Source organism: Zootoca vivipara, chromosome 2 (assembly GCF_963506605.1).
Source record: "Zootoca vivipara chromosome 2, rZooViv1.1, whole genome shotgun sequence".
NCBI lineage: Eukaryota > Metazoa > Chordata > Lepidosauria > Squamata > Lacertidae > Zootoca > Zootoca vivipara.
Window position 1 is genome coordinate 64,823,621 of NC_083277.1, and position 20,476 is coordinate 64,844,096.

At 43.1% G+C, this 20,476-nt stretch overlaps 1 protein-coding gene across 1 annotated transcript in view; it reads left to right on the top strand.

The window, feature by feature from the left end:
* The window catches only part of ADAMTS2 (ADAM metallopeptidase with thrombospondin type 1 motif 2), a 208,881-nt gene that overhangs the window by 147,725 nt on the left and 40,680 nt on the right, over positions 1–20,476 (top strand). Inside the window, exons 6-10 of the mRNA XM_035105612.2 lie at positions 7,750–7,906; positions 9,411–9,516; positions 11,255–11,398; positions 15,814–15,946; positions 20,044–20,157. Coding sequence (XP_034961503.2) covers positions 7,750–7,906; positions 9,411–9,516; positions 11,255–11,398; positions 15,814–15,946; positions 20,044–20,157 — 654 coding nt within the window. The remainder of the gene's footprint in view (positions 1–7,749; positions 7,907–9,410; positions 9,517–11,254; positions 11,399–15,813; positions 15,947–20,043; positions 20,158–20,476) is intronic.

A 20,476-nucleotide genomic window follows, 5' to 3' on the forward strand; every position in this document is an offset into this window, starting at 1 on the left:
GAGTGCAGCATTTTGCTGTGATCCAACGTCAACCCCCGCCCCCCCAAATCTTCAGGGGTTTTTTTTGTGTAAGGGATTATGGGTGCATTAGGGACAAGTGTGTGGGAGAGAATGAGGAATGTCAAGAGGCAGACATTTCTGTCCCATCCTGTGTTTGTCGCAACTTCAGTTCTGCTATGGTTTGGATTCCACTAAAACCTTCATCATCCACTTTGTTATTGACTGTATAATTCAATGCACTTTAATGGAAGGGAAATGTCAAAAACAAGGCCGGGAATAACATAATTATTTATGTAACTTTCACAGACTAAGAAAACAATCTGCGATACTGAATTGGAACACTAGTTGTATTCATTTGTACAATTTTGGTTTCTGTTCTTGGGTGATCAAGAAACCAATTTCTGCTCGCATTTCCATTTCTGATGAAATAATCTGACATCCCAAGTGCGAATAAAGTTCGGCTCCAAACAGTCAGCGAGGGGCTGTTGGGTTCATTGCTCAGCATGTCATCCTTAAGTTTTATCCCTTCCCTTTGCATTCTTCAGATCATCTCTTTTTTTTTCTCGGCCAGTTCTCCACAGGTGCTTGCCAGTTCCCTGTCATTCATACCACTTGACATCTTCACCAAATCTCCAGTGGAATCATTTTCCGCATCTTTCTTCCTAGCCATCTTCCAGCCACTCTCTTAATCCATTTCCAATCAGAAGCGAAAGCTGGAATTTTGTATCTGTGAGGAAAGAATGCTGGGGCTGGCCATTATTCCCATTAGCGGAAAGAGGGAGAGAAGCCATCTCTCTAGAGCCAGATTTCAAAGCATGATGCAGATGCCCTCAGAAACAGAATTGGAATTCAGTACATACTTTAGAGTAGAAGTGTAATGCTGCCCTTACACCTACATATTACACACACTCTTCCCTTCACCCCAGTTGTAAATGGTAAATTATTTCCTTTTTTTATGAGATTGACAGCATGCCATGTTTTCTTCCCCTTGCCCCCCCCCACCCCAAATTACATTGCTTGTCAGTCGCTGCATTGTCTAATATTTTATTATGGATATAAGATTTCTGCTTGAGCTTTAAACTTATATTACAATATTAGAGGGGGAATCTAATAAGCCACTGCCATGAAATAATGCTCACAATCCTTTAAACCCAAAATGACACTTTTCTGATTGTGTTTGTTATTGTTGTGAGATCTGTTACCATGGGTTCCAGATGCTTTGTTTTTCTTTCCTTCCTGTTTTCTTTTCATAATAACTCGCCTAGTTCATATGACAGAGGGAAATAATCAAATAAGCCAAGTAAACAATTTGGAGGAAAATATTTTGAAAAGAACTAGTGCCCTTAGTCATTTCTGATGGCAAATGGAACACATTTTTTTATTGTCTCAAACTTGGGTTCTATGTTGCTCTTCAATTTGACTATCAATAGTATTATCAATGCTCGTTTTAAAATCTAACAAGATGAGTATTTTATCCCCTGGGAAGTTTCCATGTATTCTCAAGGATGGCATAGAATTGTCAGAACTTACAGCTGGAGCACCACCTAATGGATATGTTCTGAAAGTCTCCCTTTCAAGCTAAAACAAAAGGCATCTAAAGGACTTCCAGTTGCTTTCTGGAACTAGCTGGCCACCGCTGCCGGCATTGAATAACCATATATCCTTAAGAGTGAACTAATTATTTGAGTGGGAATCTTTATGTAGGCAAAAAGGGATGACAGCAGTGCATGGAAATCCCAAAAAATATTTTTGGGGGGGACCCTAAAGGAGGGCGGAGGGGATTTCATATACAGCTCAGTGTGGACTAAGCATGCTTAGTGGGCACAGAATGCTAATGTACTGGAGGGGACAGAAAACTGGGTGAGGGGAAATGGAATGGAGTATGCTGGAATGGGGTATAGCTGGTTATCTGGAACTCAACAGCAGTACTAAACAGGATCCTACCCATCACATACCATGATTCTTCTAATGCCCAGTTCAATTCAAAAGTTAGGGGGGGAACACCTTCACTTTAAAAATTGAATATTTGTTTTTAAAATTTTTTAACCATGCTTCTCAGCAGTGCTCCCCCAAGCAATAAGAATTTTGCTTTAAAAATTTGCTTTAGAAAAAATTAAAAACAATAAATAGCAGAGAATAATGAAAGCAGGCCTTAACATCTAAGTGCCAGGCAACCACACCCAGCAAGAGAAAAGGCTCTTTTAAACAGGATGGCCTTCTCTGTGGTCCAAAATGATTTCAGTGAGTTAGGAAGACAAGCCTGTCTCTGCACTCTGTAGGGAGTTAGAAGTTCCTGCCTTATTCACCACCCTTCGAACCTGCGATAAAGCTGAGACTTTCTCAACAGAGCTTTCTAAGGTCACTTCTGTGTGAGGCATACACAGATGAAGATGTTCCTTTGCCATAACTAGCTGTAGTGCCTGTAGCAGTGGAACCTAGTAAGATATGCTGCTTCTGTTCAGCCAAGGCTTAAGGAACCTCACTTCTTTCTTCTGAGGAAATATATCTGAATACTAAAATGCTTTATTTTAAATCCATGTTTTTTTTGGGCAGAGACATCAGTGAGCAGAGTAGCAATGCTTTTCATGAAGAAGGTCCCAAAATCAAAACCTGTCACCTTCAGCTGAAAGGATCAGGCCATAGAAAGGAAGGCTCCTGCCTCAGACCTTGAAGAGCTGTTGCCAACCAACTAGTCCTGGTCTGGTGTGACCTGGTATAAGCCAGTTACCAGAGGAAGACTCCGTCCCTTTTACGATTACAATATACTTGCCCTAACATGAGTTTCTATCGATCTAAGAATCCCTCGGATCAGGAGGGAGGGAAATGCTCACGCTCACATTTATTTCCCCAGTATGATGGGATGTAGTAACCCATCAAGATTTTATAGATTATTACATTTTTGAACCAGTATTTCTTCAGAAACCTCAGCATGGTGCTGGTGACTCAGACCAGTGTTTTCCATTGTATCTGGAATCCTTCTCCTGACAGTAATTGGTTCCAGATGCTTTAGAGGAAGGAAAATATCAGTACAGGGCACTAGAGCAATCCCAGACTCTATTGTTCATACCCAAATATCATTTAATCTAATGTTTTGGGTCACACTCAGCAAAGCAATGTGTTCTCTTGACTGCTTAAGAACCGTTGAACAATTTATGTTTCCAGGATGAATAGGTGCACTGTTCATAAGATGATTGACTCCCCATAGGCAACTGTTTACTCGCTGTGAGAACAGGATGCTAGACTAGGTGGGCCATTGGCCTCATCTGGCAGACTCCTCTGACGTTCTTTTCTAGAACTCCTTGTGCATATAGGAGAAGCTCCAGGGTGCTAGTGACGGTCCTGCACATGCCCCAAGGTCAGCATTAGTGCCACGTCAACATATGCAATGTACATATGGAGTTATCCCTGGTGTTAGAATCATAGAATTGTAGAATTTGAAGGGACCCCAAAGGGTCATCTTGTCCAACCCCCTACAATGCAGGAAATGGAAGACCTGCCTAGCTGCACCACATCCAGACTGTTGCTATGTTTCTATTTATTACATTGATATACCACTTTTCCCTTCGAGGTCTTCAAGGTTGGTCACATGGTTCTCCCCAACCCATTTTATTCTCACAACCCAGTGAGGTAGGCTAGGCTGAGAGACAGTGACTAGCCCAAGGCCACCCAGTGAGCTGGATGGCTGAGCGAGGATTTGAACCATGATCTCTCAGGTCACAGCCCAACATCCTGGGTGAGATTCATTGCTGTTGCTCAACGAGCCTAATTTATTCATTCAAATATTGTGAAAGTGGTGGAGAAATGTGTGGGGTTACAATTGCTTGAATGCAACATTATATAATGCTATCTAAACAAATCAGAGTGAATACTCAGTAAACCACTGATGTAGTATACTGTAAGGTTACCAGATTTTTTTCAATGAATCCGGGGACACTTAATTGAAATGAGTCGGAATGATAGGCTTTTGTCAGGGACTGATTTGTAAATCTGGGGACTGTCCCCAGGGAACGGGGACGTCTGGTAACTTTATAGTATAGTATCCTTGCAAGACGCCTGCTTCTTGGGAGAAAAGCAATGACAAACCTAGGCAGCATCTTAAAAAGCAGAGATATTACCTTGCCTACAAAGGTCCGCATAGTTAAAGCTATGGTTTTCCCAGTAGTGATGTATGGAAGTGAGAGCTGGACCATAAAGAAGGCTGATCGCCGAAGAATTGATGCTTTTGAATTATGGTGCTGGAGGAGACTCTTGAGAGTCCCATGGATTGCAAGAAGATCAAACCTATCGATTCTGAAGGAAATCAGCCCTGAGTGCTCCCTGGAAGGACAGATCCTGAAGCTGAGGCTCCAATACTTTGGCCCCCTCATGAGAAGAGAAGACTCCATGGAAAAGACCCTGATGTTGGGAAAGATGGAGGGCACAAGGAGAAGGGGACGACAGAGGACGAGATGGTTGGACAGTGTTCTCGAAGCTACGAACATGAGTTTGACCAAACTGCGGGAGGCAGTGGAAGACAGGAGTGCCTGGCGTGCTCTGGTCCATGGGATCACGAAGAGTCGGACACGACTAAACGACTAAACAACAACATCCTTGCAAACTTTGTGCAAACAAAACAGGACGAAGGCTCAAGAAACATGTCAGTTAAACAACCTAGTATATTGCAGTGATAGTATTTCGTGGAATGGACAATGGATGAAATCCTAAACACACTCACTAGGGAGCATAAGAAGAGCCTGCTTGATCAGGCCAGTGGCCCTTTGAGTCCAGCATCCTGTTCTCACAGTGATCAGCCAGATGCCTGTTAAAAAAAACCCTTTAGCAACCTAGTGGGATTCAAGCAGGTAACTCCAGACAAATGGATATCAACAATTTCTGTTTTCACAAGAAAGTCGTAAGCATGTATACTCAGAAACCTGACTGACGTCAGTCAAACTTACTGCTAGGTGAATGTCAACAGGATTGGAGCCTAAATAAATGCTAATGCCATCTTCATTTTTTGCCAACAACAGAACCTGTTCCTTTTCTCTTCTTTTTGCCAGAATTAAAAGGTTCCAGATAGTATATACTGTAATCCAAAATGCTGTAAGAACATCTTAAACATCATTGAATGCCACAGGATAGAATTCAACCTGTATTCCCAGCCCAACCCCAAAAAGTATGGTTCTGCTCACCACTGAAACTAGCAGTTCATTTGTATCTGCGCAAGCTCATTTGTAGGGGCGTTGGGAAGCTTCCTGAATAACAATTATTTACATGTGGCATAGCTGCGTGAGACAACACAGATCCACCAAGCTGTTTTCAACTAGAGACAGCTGGCTGAGATTTTTCAGATGTCGTGATGGAGACATTCTTCAAAGCCAGAAGAAATTTTGAAATATATCTTGCAGGGCAAAAGTAACAAACAAACAAACAAAAACAAACAATATATTTGAGGGGTGGGTGGGTGTTGAACTCCCCCATGGAAGCAGATACTAGGATTCATGTGCTAATCATAGTTGTCATGCTGGGGGAATAAAGAAGAGATAGATGCCAGTTAGGGTGTCTGGTGATGGGATACTGTGGTTGTTTCTGGTGCACAGGCAGGGTTATCATCTTTTGAACAAAGGAGCGTTCCTGTATGTATAAGAGCTTCCTCAGATGTGTACTGTTTTCTACTATTGCAATACTATTATTTTTGGCATCTCCGACAACATTGCAAATGGCTCCAGATTTTAATTTTATTGGGGAACCTGTACCTGCTAGATGTTGAATGACTACAATTCCCTGACCATTGGCTGCTGCAGGTTTGGCACCTGAAGGACCAGACACCCCTCACCTCTGGTGTAAGGGATAAAGGATCCATTCCAGACAGTTGCATCATGTGATGCACTTCCAGATTTTGGGAAGGTTTAAATGTTGTAAGAAACAGCCAGTAGAACATTGAAAAAGGTTGGAAATGCCAATGTCCAGTGCCAGGCCTTATATTCAATTCTCCCAACTACAAGTTTTCTCTCCCCTCTGTACAAGAGTATTTGGGGTGGGAATGTATCCTTTGTTTCTTAACAAAATATATACCTTTCCCCTTCCACTTCATTCACAGGACAGCTTACAAGAAGTGTGTGTGTGTGTGTGTGTGTGTGTGGATTCAGTTTAATACACAATCAACCACCCATTTATATATCACCAACTTTCTTTAATTATTACATAGCTTATCATACTATATTGCTATGTCTGAAAATTAATGTGCCAAGTAGCCGCACAGTTTTATGCCCCTGTGAGTTGGTATACTCAGCATTTATTTACAATATGATTATTCCCCTGTCTTCAGCTGAATGAGAGCTGCTTGCCAAGGTGCACTGTCAAAACTGGGTCACATTAGTGGTACAGTGAAATTTTTGTGAATAGATGGGTCTGTCATTGAATGTTAGAGGATTAGACCCAATTGCCATTTGCTCCTATTCAGCAGTAAAACACAGGTTTCTGCATTGGGGCAAAAAAAAAAAAAACACAAAACCCTCCCCATACAAAAAAACTATGCTTGGAAACAGAGCTTTAAATCCCAGATCTGTGCCTGGAAAGTGCAGGGCAACAGGAAAACTGGATGAGTCATCAGTTGAACACAAGACAGCTTGACCATTCGGTTTGGTTTTCGGATCAAATTATTTACACAAACACCAGTATTTGAAATTTGGAGCACAGCTCTTTGTGGGGAGACTACTGTCACTTCCACCAATATCAATAAGGAGTAATTCTATGGTGGTTCTTTTCTTTGAGAAGTTTATCATGGCCAATAAGGCTGTTTCACACAAAGGAATATCTACCATAATTTCTACATTACCAGGAACTTTACGTATAACTGTTGAATTATAAAACAGACTAGGTTATGATGGAGACTAATAGTATGCTTATATTAAATTGGGGCAGGAGGACAGAATTTATTCAGAATTACTCATTTTTTTCATTTTGATAGGTGCAGTTAGAGGATGGGCATCACAAATCTAGCCTGCAAGTATACTGCACACCCTGCCTTAGGGCAGCTTCTTACCTAAAGTATCGACCCCCAAGTATAAAATGGTCTATATTCCCACTTCATCATTTTTGAAGTGTTAAATAAATGCCTTATTTAACACTTGTGATACAAGCAACAAACTCAAGATGCCTGTGGCCTTCACAGCTGATTCAGCATTTATGTATTTTAATTTTCCAGCATTGGGTACAAAACATTGCATAATAAGCTGTTCTATGTCCCATATTAGTGTGTCTAGCAAAGCAGCCAAAATACAATATTCATTTGATGTGGTCCCTTCTTTAAAATGTTTTAAAGCTTTAAAAAAAGCTTTTAAAAAAGTACTGCACTTAGTCATGGTTTTTTCCCCATCCTCTGGTATGTTAAGTCCCTCTTGACTTCATAGAGAGCAGATGCCTTTGTCAAAACGCATCTAAAATGGAATATTTATGTTTCCTTTGTGTAAGATCAACTCCAATTCTGCCTTCTTGTGAGATAAGTAACCACCACTGTAAAAGGGAACAAATTACTTTTATCCATAAATAAGTGGGCTTAAGACTAAGGCCTTTGTTTGTGGTTGTATCATTACCATAATGGATTGGTAATTCCGTGCTGAAGTGAATACGCATATTCCAGAGGCTCTGGGCTAAGACAGGCTAGCTAAAAAACAAATTGTAACTGTCTTTCTTTCTTTCTTTCTTTCTTTCTTTCTTTCTTTCTTTCTTTCTTTCTTTCTTTCTTTCTTTCTTTCTTTCATGATCCAGTCCACAAGTTTGATTGAGATCGGTAACCCTTCGCAGAGTTTAGAGAATGTGTGTCGCTGGGCCTACTTACAACAGAAACCTGATACTGGGCATGCAGAATATCATGACCACGCAATATTTCTCACTAGACAGGATTTTGGCCCCTCCGGTATGCAAGGTAAGTCCATGCTGAAGGGCAGCCCATCACACAAAAGCCATGGCTCCTTCTCTCACCCTCGTATCTTTTAGCACCATCTGATATTCGGCCTTAGAGGGAACATTTAGCCCATTGCTATCTCTCTGCTGTTGGTTGTTTCTGACTTCTTTAATCCATATTTGTTTTTCAGCTTCAAAGGCATTTGAGGGATATTTTCTTTTAAACCTTAACCAAACCAAAGAAGTCTTACAAGTTAGCAGACTAGCCAAAATACAGTGCAAGTGCTTTTGGAAACAGCCAAGATTTCTCAGTTGGAAAGCATGAATAGTTCTTCAAATATAACTCTGACTGAAGAACACATTTCACACTCAAGAATTTCCAAAAGTACTGGGCTTAGAGTGCCTAGTTATTTCTCTAGGGAGCCTTTTTTTAAAAAAAACAAAACAAAAACAGCAACGTGATTTTAAAATTGTAGCTCATCGTTGCTTTTTCCTCTTTCCCAAACCTACACTAGGATTTAAGGGGGCCATTCAGTTAACCACAGACCAAGGGTAGCCAACATGGTATCTTGTAGATCAGGGGTGTCCAGCAGGTTGATCTGGATCGACTGGTTGATCCCTAGGAGGTTCCTTTTCCTTTGCTTTTGCCTAAGAGCATCTGCCCTCGTCCTGCCCTCCATTTTCACATGATCGCTGGTATGGAAGATAGAGTTTGTGAGGCAGATTGTTTCCATAGTGATCTTTTGGTGAGCAACTAATCCCCTTAGCCCTTTAGTCTGACATTTTCCCCTTAATAACGGGGCTTTCCTTCTCCTCCTCTCACTTGCCTGACTTCAGAAGAGACTTCCTGGTTTCTTAAACTACAGATTCACATGATACCCAAACACAAAAACTGTGGTTTAAGCACTCCCTATAATTGCAAGGCATGTTTTGATCCTCGTTTGTAGGCAATAGACTTTGGCTTAAGGAATCAAGAAGTCTGCCCTGCTGTAAGGGGAAAATGAAGAAGGGAGTACATTAGCTTGTCACTCATTTGTGCTCAAACAAATTTAGTGAGTGGTTCCCATTATGTCTAAACGGAGGTAGATTTAACAGAACAAAGCTTGCGCAAAACGACTTTTCCATCGTCTCTTCTCACACACATACCCTAAACCTGTTATGGGGGGGGTTCACCAATCCTTCAGAGCTAATTTGGGGGTCATGGGGGTGCAGGGGAGGAAGAGAAGGGGTGTCCTGTTGCATAAGCATGGCACATTATTGCACACAAAACAACTGAATCCCACCCAGGGTCTTTGTATATTGACTCCTTAGAGTACAATCCACTTGAAATATTCCCTGCAGAAATCCTATTCAAGAGGATGAGTTTTGCATCATAACACAGCTTCCATTCATTGTGATGTACCCAGTGTTTTCCTCCATTTCCCACTTATTTAAGTAAGACACCTGCTGGAATGCTTACTACTGATTGGCATACTTAAAGAGTTCTTTTACCTGCATCTTTTCATATCTCACATTCTCCCTAATAGGCTATGCTCCAGTTACTGGCATGTGTCATCCTGTCCGAAGTTGCACACTTAACCATGAAGATGGCTTCTCTTCAGCCTTTGTTGTAGCCCATGAAACTGGACATGTGTAAGTAGCACTTATGTGTGGTCACTCTGATCTAGGGATATTGCATGATTGGTGGTATATGGCTCCATTCATGCACCATTTTTGAAACTTTATTCACCTTCAGCAGGTACTAATACTGATTTATAAAACCAGCACTGAAATATTTTACGCCTCATTGTTTCTCTGGTGTGTTTTACTTGAGCGCTTGAATGCCAATGAGCAAGTGTGGAGGAACTCCACTAGAGATTTGCCTTTAGGATTGGCTTGCGCAACTGGATCAAACCAAATGTAGCTCCCATCGTGCATAAATTGCATCCTGCCAGTGGCCTCTGAAACTTTCTCATTACTCTTATTTGCCCACAATGGCAGACACTGGAAGGCTGGACCTACAATATGTAGACTCAGTTCAGTTTGGGAGATGACAGGTTCTTTTGATTTATTTGCTTACTATGGAACGGGCATGTGAATGCAGCTTACCAAAGCACTTCTCCTGCACAACAAACATGTTAATTATTCCAAGGAATCTTGTGTGAGAACAGTGCCTGATGGATGAAACCTGATGCCATTAGGTGGAAAGGTGGTAGTAAATCCTCTCATTTTTAATGCTGAATGAAATACCTTCAGCATCTCAATAGAATAAAGACCCTCAACACTTTCTATTAGACTAGGATAGCCTGTGGACACTTTTCTGCTTCTTCTCTTAGTTATTACTGAGGACTTTCCTGTCCTGTTAAGAATCTACACATGATTTGGCTCTCTATATCTTTGATGCATTTCTTTTCATTTATTCCTGAATCTTCCTATAAAAAGAACATGGAGGGAAATGAAAGGTCATTTCTCTGACGGGGGAATGAGATATTGCTTTACAATGTATGTCTGCAGTGTTGTGGTGGAATGATAAATCGTCTTTAAGAAGTCTCCAACTTCATCCAAATTTTATTCATTGACAAATGGGCCTAGTGACCGGTCAAGAGCGCTGTAGCACTCCTCAAGCTATATGGATGTGGACCTGATTAGTGCCTGGGTGGGAGGTCATTGAGAGGCCATGTAAGCTGCTCTTAGCGTCTCAAAGAAAGAGTAGAATATAAGAAAAAAATTAAATGAAACATGATGGGAAAAGTAATTAAGGACAGACTTCAGAAGCTGGACATGAGCCAGCATAACAGTGGAGCTGCTCAAAAGCTAATTTAATCATAGGCTGCATTATCAGAAGGGTGTGGGCCCCAGGTATATGCATGCTACAGTATAGTCTGCAGGAATATGATGAGCAGGTCTGGGTCTGGTCAGTCTCTGGATGTGTGACAATGTGGGACCTGTGTCATGATGGAAGAAGGATAGGATGTAAATGTAATTAAATTAAATTAAATTAAAATACTTCCACTGTATTCTGTACTAGTGAGACTGCATCTGGAATACTGTGTCTTGTTATGCATGCCATATTTTAAGATAGACATGGAAAATCTGGAGCATGGCAAGAGGAAGGCAGTCAGGAAGCTGGCCAGGTGATGCTGCTACCTCGCTCACCATCCCAGTACACAGAAGTGCCTGGAGGCCAGATTCATGGCAGCTGCTCCTTTGCTTCCTGCTGCTGCTCCTGAGCTTTGTCTCCATTTACAGGCTTGCCAGGGATGCTGGTACAGTAGTTGTCTCCTTTATTGCAGATCCTGGTTCCAATGTTCTTTCCAACTCCACCATTCTGTTAAAACGATAAGGAGTAAGACTTCTTTAACAGGCTTTGTTGTGCTACCTTTCCCTCTAGTTTAGGCATGGAACATGATGGCCAAGGAAACAGGTGCGGGGATGAAGTCCGGATGGGAAGCATAATGGCCCCTCTTGTGCAGGCTGCCTTCCACCGCTTCCACTGGTCTCGATGCAGTCAGCAGGAGTTGACCCGATACCTCCAGTGAGTACACTGATGAAGTGGGAACCTGTGAGGTTGGGAGTGAAATTCTAAGTGCAGTGTTTATAGACCACCATTCAATCAAGTCTTGTTTTTTTTTAAAAAGAAAACAATCCTGCTAGGAATATGGGAACTGTTTTTGGTTGGGGAAGGGGTATAAGAGCTATAAAATAAATTAATGCTGCAGTCTTAACCCCACTTGACTTGGGAGTAAGCTGCATTGAACTCAATGGAATGCACATCTGAGTAGACCTGGATAGGCATGTGCTCTAAATTTTTGTACAGGGGCAACAATGAAGGGGGGGGAGTATTTTCTCAGAGTTCAGCATCAGCTTTTTCTCAGTTCTCTTTCAGCAATATTTTAAGGAGTGGTTTCTGGCAAGAACAGATTAAAATAAACAGGAATAAATGTGAGTTTTGTACAATGCCAGTATCTTTTTTTTAAAGCTACATTGCATTACATAAAGCGAACATGCCCCAGCTTCTTCTTCTTTTTTAATAAAAAAAAGAACAGAAACAAACAAAAAAAGAACAGAAACAGTCCAGGGGGTTGGACTGGATGGCCCTTGTGGTCTCTTCCAACTCTATGATTCTATGATTCTATGAAAATGATCCTTTGATCATCACCAGTAGTGTGAATGTATAGTGTTGACTTTTGAAGATGAAACAAAGGTATGGAGAGGATATTGTGAAAGATAATTACCCACCATGCGTTTGTAACTTTGATGATTGACTATTGTAATACACTGCTCTTGAAGATAGTTCTGAAGCATCAACTGGTGGTATAGAATGTTGTAGATATTATTTAATGTAGAATGAATTTTGGAGCAAAGTTTCATGGGCAGATCAAAACAGCTTGACAGGTTCCTATGGAAGGAGATGCTCCCATAGGTATGCTGAGCCTAGGACATTTAGAAGTTTAAAGGTCATAACCAATACATTGAATCAGGCTTAATAACAAAGTGAAGAATCACCAACACATGCTCCCTATAGCCCAACCCCTGTTAAGAAGTGGGCTGCAGAAAATTCTGGACCACCTTCAAGAGCAGGCCTATATTACAGCAACTGAAATTGGATGTTACTATGTCAAGGAGGTGGTGCAGACAGCCATGAAGATGCACTTCTGGTTACAGGTACTACTAGAGATTTCAGGAGCAATGCTTGACCTAGGAGTACCTGCAAACCACATACTTGCTCTGTCAAGAAGGTAGAAACTCACCTGAGGCCTGCCCACCAATGATTCATCTGTTCCTTGTCAGGATGCAAAATAAAGAAAATCCTTCCAGTAGCACCTTAGAGCCCAACTAACTTTGTTAAGGTGCTACTGGAAGGAATTTTTTAAATTTTGTTTTGACTACGGCAGACCAACACGGCTACCTACCTGTTGTCAGGATGCAGTTTGAGCTATGAAGCCCTTCTTGACCTGGGATTGCAAGTCTTAGAGAGTGTCTCTCCCCCTTCCCTCCATTCTTATGAAGATGCGCATAAAGGGCCATGCTCTTGCTTATGGTGAAGCTATAAACTACTAGGAAAATGTTTGCCCTGTAACATTAAGGCAGTTATAGAGGTGAGCATGTACAGGAGAAATCAGTGAAGTGGAGGCAGGTCCTTGCTCTGCACTCGTTACCTGCATCTGACCTCCCAGACTATTTTCTCTATTCACTAGTATTTGAAATAAATCAGTTGGAAGTGTGGGGCAGTGGTGAGGAAGGAGGGATGACTTTGGACATTCCCAGGACAAGTTTGGAAATATATTTGCTAATGCAATATGTAGTTCCACCCTCAATGGGGCCTTCTTCTATATAGAAGACTGTATAATTCACTCTCTATTGATGCATGTCAGTGTGTGTCTCTTATTGGCCATTTGAAAAATATGCAATGTCATTTATGAAAACTTGCTTTTAGAAAATGCACTATAATTTTCCTGCTATCTTATATTGCTTGATTTTTTAAATGTGCTTATTCTCCTTGTCAAAGTTAGAATTTTTATCTGCTTGTTTTGAGGGATTTTTATTGACTTCGTGCTTTGTAAGTCACCTTGTAATACATTTTTCTCCTTCAGTCTTCACTTTTAATCTCTATAAGCTACGTCCCATTATATCCCTTCCCTTATTTTCATTCCTTCTAGAAGCCAGCAGAACTGAAGAGCAAAACAAAACTTTGCAGTGGATGTGCCATTAACACTAATTGATTTCCTAGTTTTGTTTGTGACACTGTGGAGGGCATTTTTAAAATAAATATAATTATAATAATAGGAACATGATTAATATTCCAAAACAGTACAACAACTAAAAACCCAGCCATCCTTCAAAATTTGCATATCTCTGAATTTGCAATGCAGTTCCCCAACCAAGTAATGTGTACAAAAATGCATATACAAGGGTAAAGTATGCATAAAGACACATATATTTGAGAAAATAGCATACAAAAATACCTCATACAGTAGTAGGGGGAATTGCCCCACCCCACTTCAGAAATCCATCCTACAGGCAGCTGAAGCCAGATCATACTAGGGAATGGGAAAGGGATCCTCACGAAACAACACTTGTGGCAATACCAGTGTCTTTACTGAACAGCATCTGTTGGCTTTGACAACTAATTTCCCCAGCAGGACCTTGGACAGTGATTGACAGACAGCAGGGTAAGAGGAGCAGTGTCCTTTATGACACCAATTCCGTTCTAGGAACATCTTCAGCTATTGGGTTTAGAAGACATCTGAAGGCAGCCCTGTTTAGGGAAGTTTTTAATGTGTGACATTTTAATGTACGGTATTTTAATCTTTGTTGGAAGCCGCCTAGAGTGGCTGGGGAAGCCCAGCCGAATGGGTGGGGTACAAATAATAAATTATTATTATTATTATTATTATTATTATTATTATTAGGTGTTTGTACCAAGGAGTACCAAGGTGAGGTTCTAGGCGGAGGAGTCTTAGCGGTGTGCTCAAGTTCCCATGTGTGCTGTGAGGCCAGGCTGTTTTGTACAAAAGTGTCCTTTTGCCCTGTTTCCCTTCACCAGAGTTCCATAGCTCCATGCCACATGCCCTATTCCCTCCTGTGCTGTTGTGCTATGAACATATGCTGAGCTGCCCCATGTCATTTGATGTGGGTGGAACAATCGTCAAGGTAGGGTTTCCTCCTGTTTAAGTCACTGGGAAGGAAATCCTTTGTGTTAGGTCCAGGGCTAGTGTAAAGTACCTGTAGGCATGATGGTGGAATGAAGGGTTATGGGATATGGTGCAACACCACCCCATCCCACCCACAGATCGACCCCCATTTCAGCCACCCTGTTGGCATATCTGTCATGTCGGCTGCGTATACAGTATGGCATTCTGTTGTCTTAGCAAGGCTTCTGGCAAATCCTGTTGCCCCCCTCAGCCTGGAAAGGAAACCTATAGAGATAGTTTCAGGCAGAAAGTGAAAATGTAACAGTGAAGAAAGCAAAAGGCCAAAAAGAGCCCTGGCTTCTTATATGTATGTACTCCTGGCTCAGGCACAGAATCATTTATTTGTGAAGCTTGGCAGTCAATATTCTTGGATGATCGCACTGCCCTTTTCTCCTAACGTTTTCCTTAAAAGACACAGTGCTGGCACAAATTTCACAAATGGAAATGTAATTAAAGCTTTTGTCCTTATCCCTACTTTGTTTTCAAACACATTAATAACAAACAATAAAAACATGAAGAATAAAAATTATAATACAGAAAGAAATGGTCTCATCCCTACTTATAGGAACTTAACAAAAAAAATCTTTTCAGATGGTTTCTCTGGGCTATAAATTAGAATATAAACCTACCCTCCAACTCAGGGGCATAACAATGGACAGAACATTGACCAGTCTCAGAGGCAAATCTAGCATAGTGAATGCCATGTTCAGAAGTTGCTGAATTGGAATTCATTACCAAGCTTAAAACCATGGAAGCACCTGGGATGAATAGAGACATCGGATTCTTATCTCATTATGCATGATCAAGCTTTCTTTAGCACCTCAGCCCAGGACTAATTGCAGCCATCAGCAGCCATTAACACCCATCTACAGGTTTACCACTCCCATCAGCCCATCTCCCATTCCCACCCACCCCCACCACCCTCTGTATATATATATAGGGTCTGACACTTCTGTTTCTAGTGTATCTGAAGAAGTGTGCATGCACACAAAAGCTCATACCAAAATATAAACTTAGTTGGTCTTTAAGGTGCTACTGAAGGAATTTTTTTATTTTGCTTCGACTCAGACCAACACGGCTACATACCTGTAACTAGAGCCATGTTCAGTGTAACCTAAGGTATTAACTGTGCTTTGTGAACTCATTTCTGAGAAAGCCTGCCCTTTATTTTGCTTGGAATAAATTTGAACCGAAACCTCAAACACTGTAAAAGTTTCACATTCCCATCTGTGCCTGTAATTTTTGCCTGTTTCAGCTCCTACGATTGTTTGCGTGATGATCCATTTGATCACGACTGGCCTTCCCTGCCTCAGCTGCCAGGAATCCACTACTCCATGAACGAGCAGTGCCGCTTTGATTTTGGCCTGGGCTACATGATGTGCACAGCTGTGAGTACTTAACCGAATTTTGCTGTACCTTGTCCAGGGCCTTTTTGCAGCTGTCCCTGAAATGGCCTTAAAGAGCCGTTAAACTAGAGCCTCGGAAGAAGGGTCAGCCGTCTGACTGACAGAAAAGAAAGCGCAATAGTAAGCTCTGAGGTGTTGCAGAAAGTCGTGTAAACATCCTGTTTTGGGAAACTGAAAATCCAGAAATTATGATGCTCTAATTTTATTAGGAAGTTTTGAAAACCGAATGAATATGGTAAAGAGGGAGTATCACATTTCCCCACTTTAGTGCCCCCAAGTGGAGTTCCAGACCCTACTTTGTATAGTGGCTTCTGTTCTCATTTATGAAATACAGCCTTATCATGCATGCACAGGGATTCCCTGTCGTGAGCTCAGCCATAGGGGGAGCCTCTAGGCTTCTCATGGGGTGCAGATGTCAGACCCTGCCATGACCCATTCAGCATTTCCAAAAAAAGGTTTGCTAAGATCGCTTAACCCAAAGCATACCTCCATCTTTTGTCCCCACCCCCCCAATTGTGGATATCCTATTAAATGATAAGAAAGGGGCCAGTTGCTCCTGTGTGGGTATCGTTTTTACCTTCTTTCCTGATACTAGGATCAGGAGGCGATGCAGATGACATATGCTCTGCTTCCTCTAGACATTTTGTTTTGCAGCCAAATAATATTTCTGTGGACAGTTTCCCAGCCCAAACAGCAGTCCTAGTTCATCTCGAAATCCAGGCTGCATCAAAAATATTATAGCCAGTGCACCCATGCGTGTGGATGGCTCACAAGAAAGAAACCCCTGCACTTGGTGGTGCACAATCATCAATGTTGGCATTTCCTCTGTCATCAATGTATCCAAGTGTCTCTTGATCACTTTCCAAAGAGCACTGTGACTTAGCTTTATGTAACATACAATGTGCTGCCAGATCTGGATGGGTCAACTAGTATATGCATTGCATGCATTCACCTCCCATTGCTTGACTTCCTTTATTGCGCAACCTGCATGCTCAACAAGGGGGTGGGGGGACAGCCTTATAGGGTTCCCTCCATGTGTAGGCACTGTATCCACATGAGGAAGGATCCTGCTCAATGTTAGATGCACTAACTATTTAGACATACCTTTAGCTCTCCAAACAGTTCTCACAGCAGGCTTAAAGCAGGTAACACTTTTTAAACGTTAAAAATGAATCTGCTGTAAAAGAAATGAGCCTCTCCCTAAGTGGTTTTCATCCCCTAGACCAGGCATCCCCAAACTGCGGCCCTCCAGATGTTTTGGCCTACAACTCCCATGATCCCTAGCTAACAGGACCAGTGGTCAGGGATGATGGGAATTGTAGTCCAAAACATCTGGAGGGCCGAAGTTTGGGGCTGCCTGCCCTAGATAGAGGTTTGTGGATACTCAACTGATGATACAGAAACAGTCTGAGTTGCTTAGCCTTGGGGTATAGAATGTGAAACCGTGATGATGAAGAAGCAGAGCTTCCAACAAGAATATATCCTTCTTGCTGTAATCACTTTCTTGCCCATTGTTTCTGCTTTATTGCACACATAAGGTCATTTTGAGGAACTGTGTTTACATTTGCAAATTTGCATGGCACAAAACAGATTGCTTTCCTGTGTTGGTTGTATGACCATTGACCAATGCATTCCTTTTATCATGTACTCATAATGAATAAAATGTTTGGACCTAGTTAAAACCAGATCAACTCCTTGGTGGTGTAGTCTTTAGGACACCTGGTAAAAATTTACTGCCCACCCCCAATCCCTGACCCTGATGTGTGTGTGTCTCCTACAGTGAGGACTAAAGCAAAACACAAAACAACTTCCAGCTGGTGTGGTCTATTTTTTCTTTCTTTTATGTGTAAGGATTTCTGGAATGAAAACCACATCTGTGGTGATGTGTATTGTGAACGCTATGTTCCCCTGGCTCTGAATGGAAGATCTCTTCTTTCTTGTGCCTGAACACTGATAATCTTCATTCTTTTGCTGCTCTTCTTTGTGGGCAGTCTACTGTGGTTGAACTGCAAAATTCACCTACACTGATCTACAGTCTAAGCCTGTACTTAATAGTAGGATCCCCTGCGCTGCATAGTTCCAGTATAGTACTGAGCAAAATCCTATACTGGGGTCATTTTTAATCCAGTTTGGTTTTATGCCCTCTGTTCTGCTTAATGGCCATTATTTTTTGTTTCCTCTCAATTGTTCTTTAAAGGATGTTGTGTTGCTTTATTATTATAGTAAGTAGGCTTGCTATTATTATTGTATACCAGCCTGGAATTGGGTGGACGAAGGGTAGTTTAGACATTTTATGAATAAATGAATAAATATTCATTTAGTTCAGTATCCATCCAGTGTTATTGGAGGAGGATGTTGGGCACCAGGGAGCTGACTTAAATGGAATGCTGACAGCGCTGATTTAATGATGACTGGCAGATTTTTGACTTCTGGGGTGCAGGCGGGATGGTGGGACATAAATAGTGCTCAAACTTCTCTGTACATTCTGGTATGTACCGTGTTTCCCCCTTTTTAATACGTAGTCATAAAGTAAGCCAGGGCAGGATTGTTAAGCAGTTGTGAAATCTAAGACACCCCCTGAAAATAAGCCATACCTTGTTGCGTTCCTTTAGAGCCTCGGAGAGGCTTGAGACCAGGTCGGAGGGGGTGCATGAATTGAGCGTGTCACCAGGCGAGCTGCGCTGGGAGCAACTTGTGCCGCTTTGCAACTGCACAGGCCGGCACGGCGGGAAAAGGAGAGCTCTATTGTGTGTGAGCCGAGCAGCACTTGGCCCAGGTGAAGCGGCGGCTGCATTGTGCAAGCGCTCGCCTGGCAGGGTAGAGTTACACGGAGGGATGCGGAGGAGGGAAAGTGCTCCCCCCTCCCCCATCCCTGCCAGTTTCCATGGCCTGAGGCTGAGTGGCGGCGGGAGGCCCGCGGGTCCTTCCGCGCCGCCGGGGCGACGGACGCCGGTGAGAGCGCTGCTGGCTCCTTCCGCGCCGACAGAGTGTCGTGGGCTGCATGGCCCAAAGCTGAGCGGCGGCGGGAGGCCCGCAGGTCCTTCCGCGCCGCCGGGGCGACGGACGCCGGCGAGAGCGCTGCTGGCTCCTTCCGTGCCGATGGAGTGTCGTGGGCTGCATGGCCCAAAGCTGAGCAGTGGTGGGAGGTCCGCAGGTCCTTTCGCGCCACCAGGGTGACGGGCGGCGAGAGCACTGCTGGCCCCTTCCGCCGGATGAAGGAAGCGGCCTGCTGGGTCGATGCCCAGCAGCGCCGCGCGGAGCACCAGATCGAGTAAGCGGCCTGCAGAGTCAGCGCCCAGCAGCGCCGCACGGAGCACCGCCTCCTCAATCCAGCTCGGGGCTGCTGGGCACTGACTCGATCTGGTGCTCCGCGCAGCGCTGCTGGGCACCGACCCGGCAGGCCGCTTCCTTCATCCGGCTGAAGGGGCCAGCAGTGCTCCCGCTGCCATCCGTCATCCCGGCGGCGCGGAAGGACCCGCGGACCTCCCGCCGCCACTCAGCTTCGGGCCATGCAGCCCACGACGCTCCAGCGGCGCGGAAGGGACCAGCAGCGCTTCCGCCAGCGCCCTGGTGGCAGGGAAGGACCCGCGGACCTCCTGCCGCCGCTCAGCTTCGGGCCATGCAGGCCAACCAGACCCAGTAGGCCGCCTCCGGAATCTGGCAGCAGCAGGAGGCGGCTTGCTGCGCGTCCCGAGCCCTGAGCCAGCAGGACCCAGTAAGGAGGTACCGTACTTATAGTAACAATAAAAAAGACACCCCCCGAAAATAAGCCATAGGCTTATTTTCTTGAGTGAAATAAACATAAGACGGTGTCTTATAATGTGGGAAACACGGTAGCACTGGAGTGCTTCTGGATCCACTATGGCTTCTAAAGCTTCTGAAAGCCTACATAGCAGTGTACACCATTCTGTTTCCCCTTCTGGCTGACCAGAATCTAGCAACCTTCATTTCTGTCTTCATATTCCAAGGCTAGTCTACTGTAATATGCTCCATTTGCCAACACAACCTTTGCTAACTGAGTGTTTTGTGCATGTAAAAATCAAGAGGTTAACTTATGGTCACGCATCCTTTCATTCTAGTTCCGTACCTTTGATCCATGCAAACAGCTATGGTGTAGTCATCCCGATAACCCTTATTTCTGCAAAACAAAGAAAGGACCTCCATTGGATGGAACCATGTGCGCTCCTGGAAAGGTAAGATATTGTAAGATAGCACCTTGCTGTATGAAGTGAAGGAGTAGGCACAAGAAGAAGGAAAGGAAATGGCAAAACACCATAATCTCTTCTGAGCTTCTGAGAGATTATGTTTGGGATCAAAAACATAGGCCCCCAACTGCACTATAAATTTAAGGTAATATCATATCACTTTAAGCAGGCATGTCTTCTTCCAAAGAATACTGGGAAGTGTAATGTTTTTGCTGAGATCCCTATTCCTCTCACCGAGTTACAGTTCTTAGAATAGTTCACCCATCAGTCTCTCATCCCAGGGAACTCTGGGAATTGTAGCAACAGG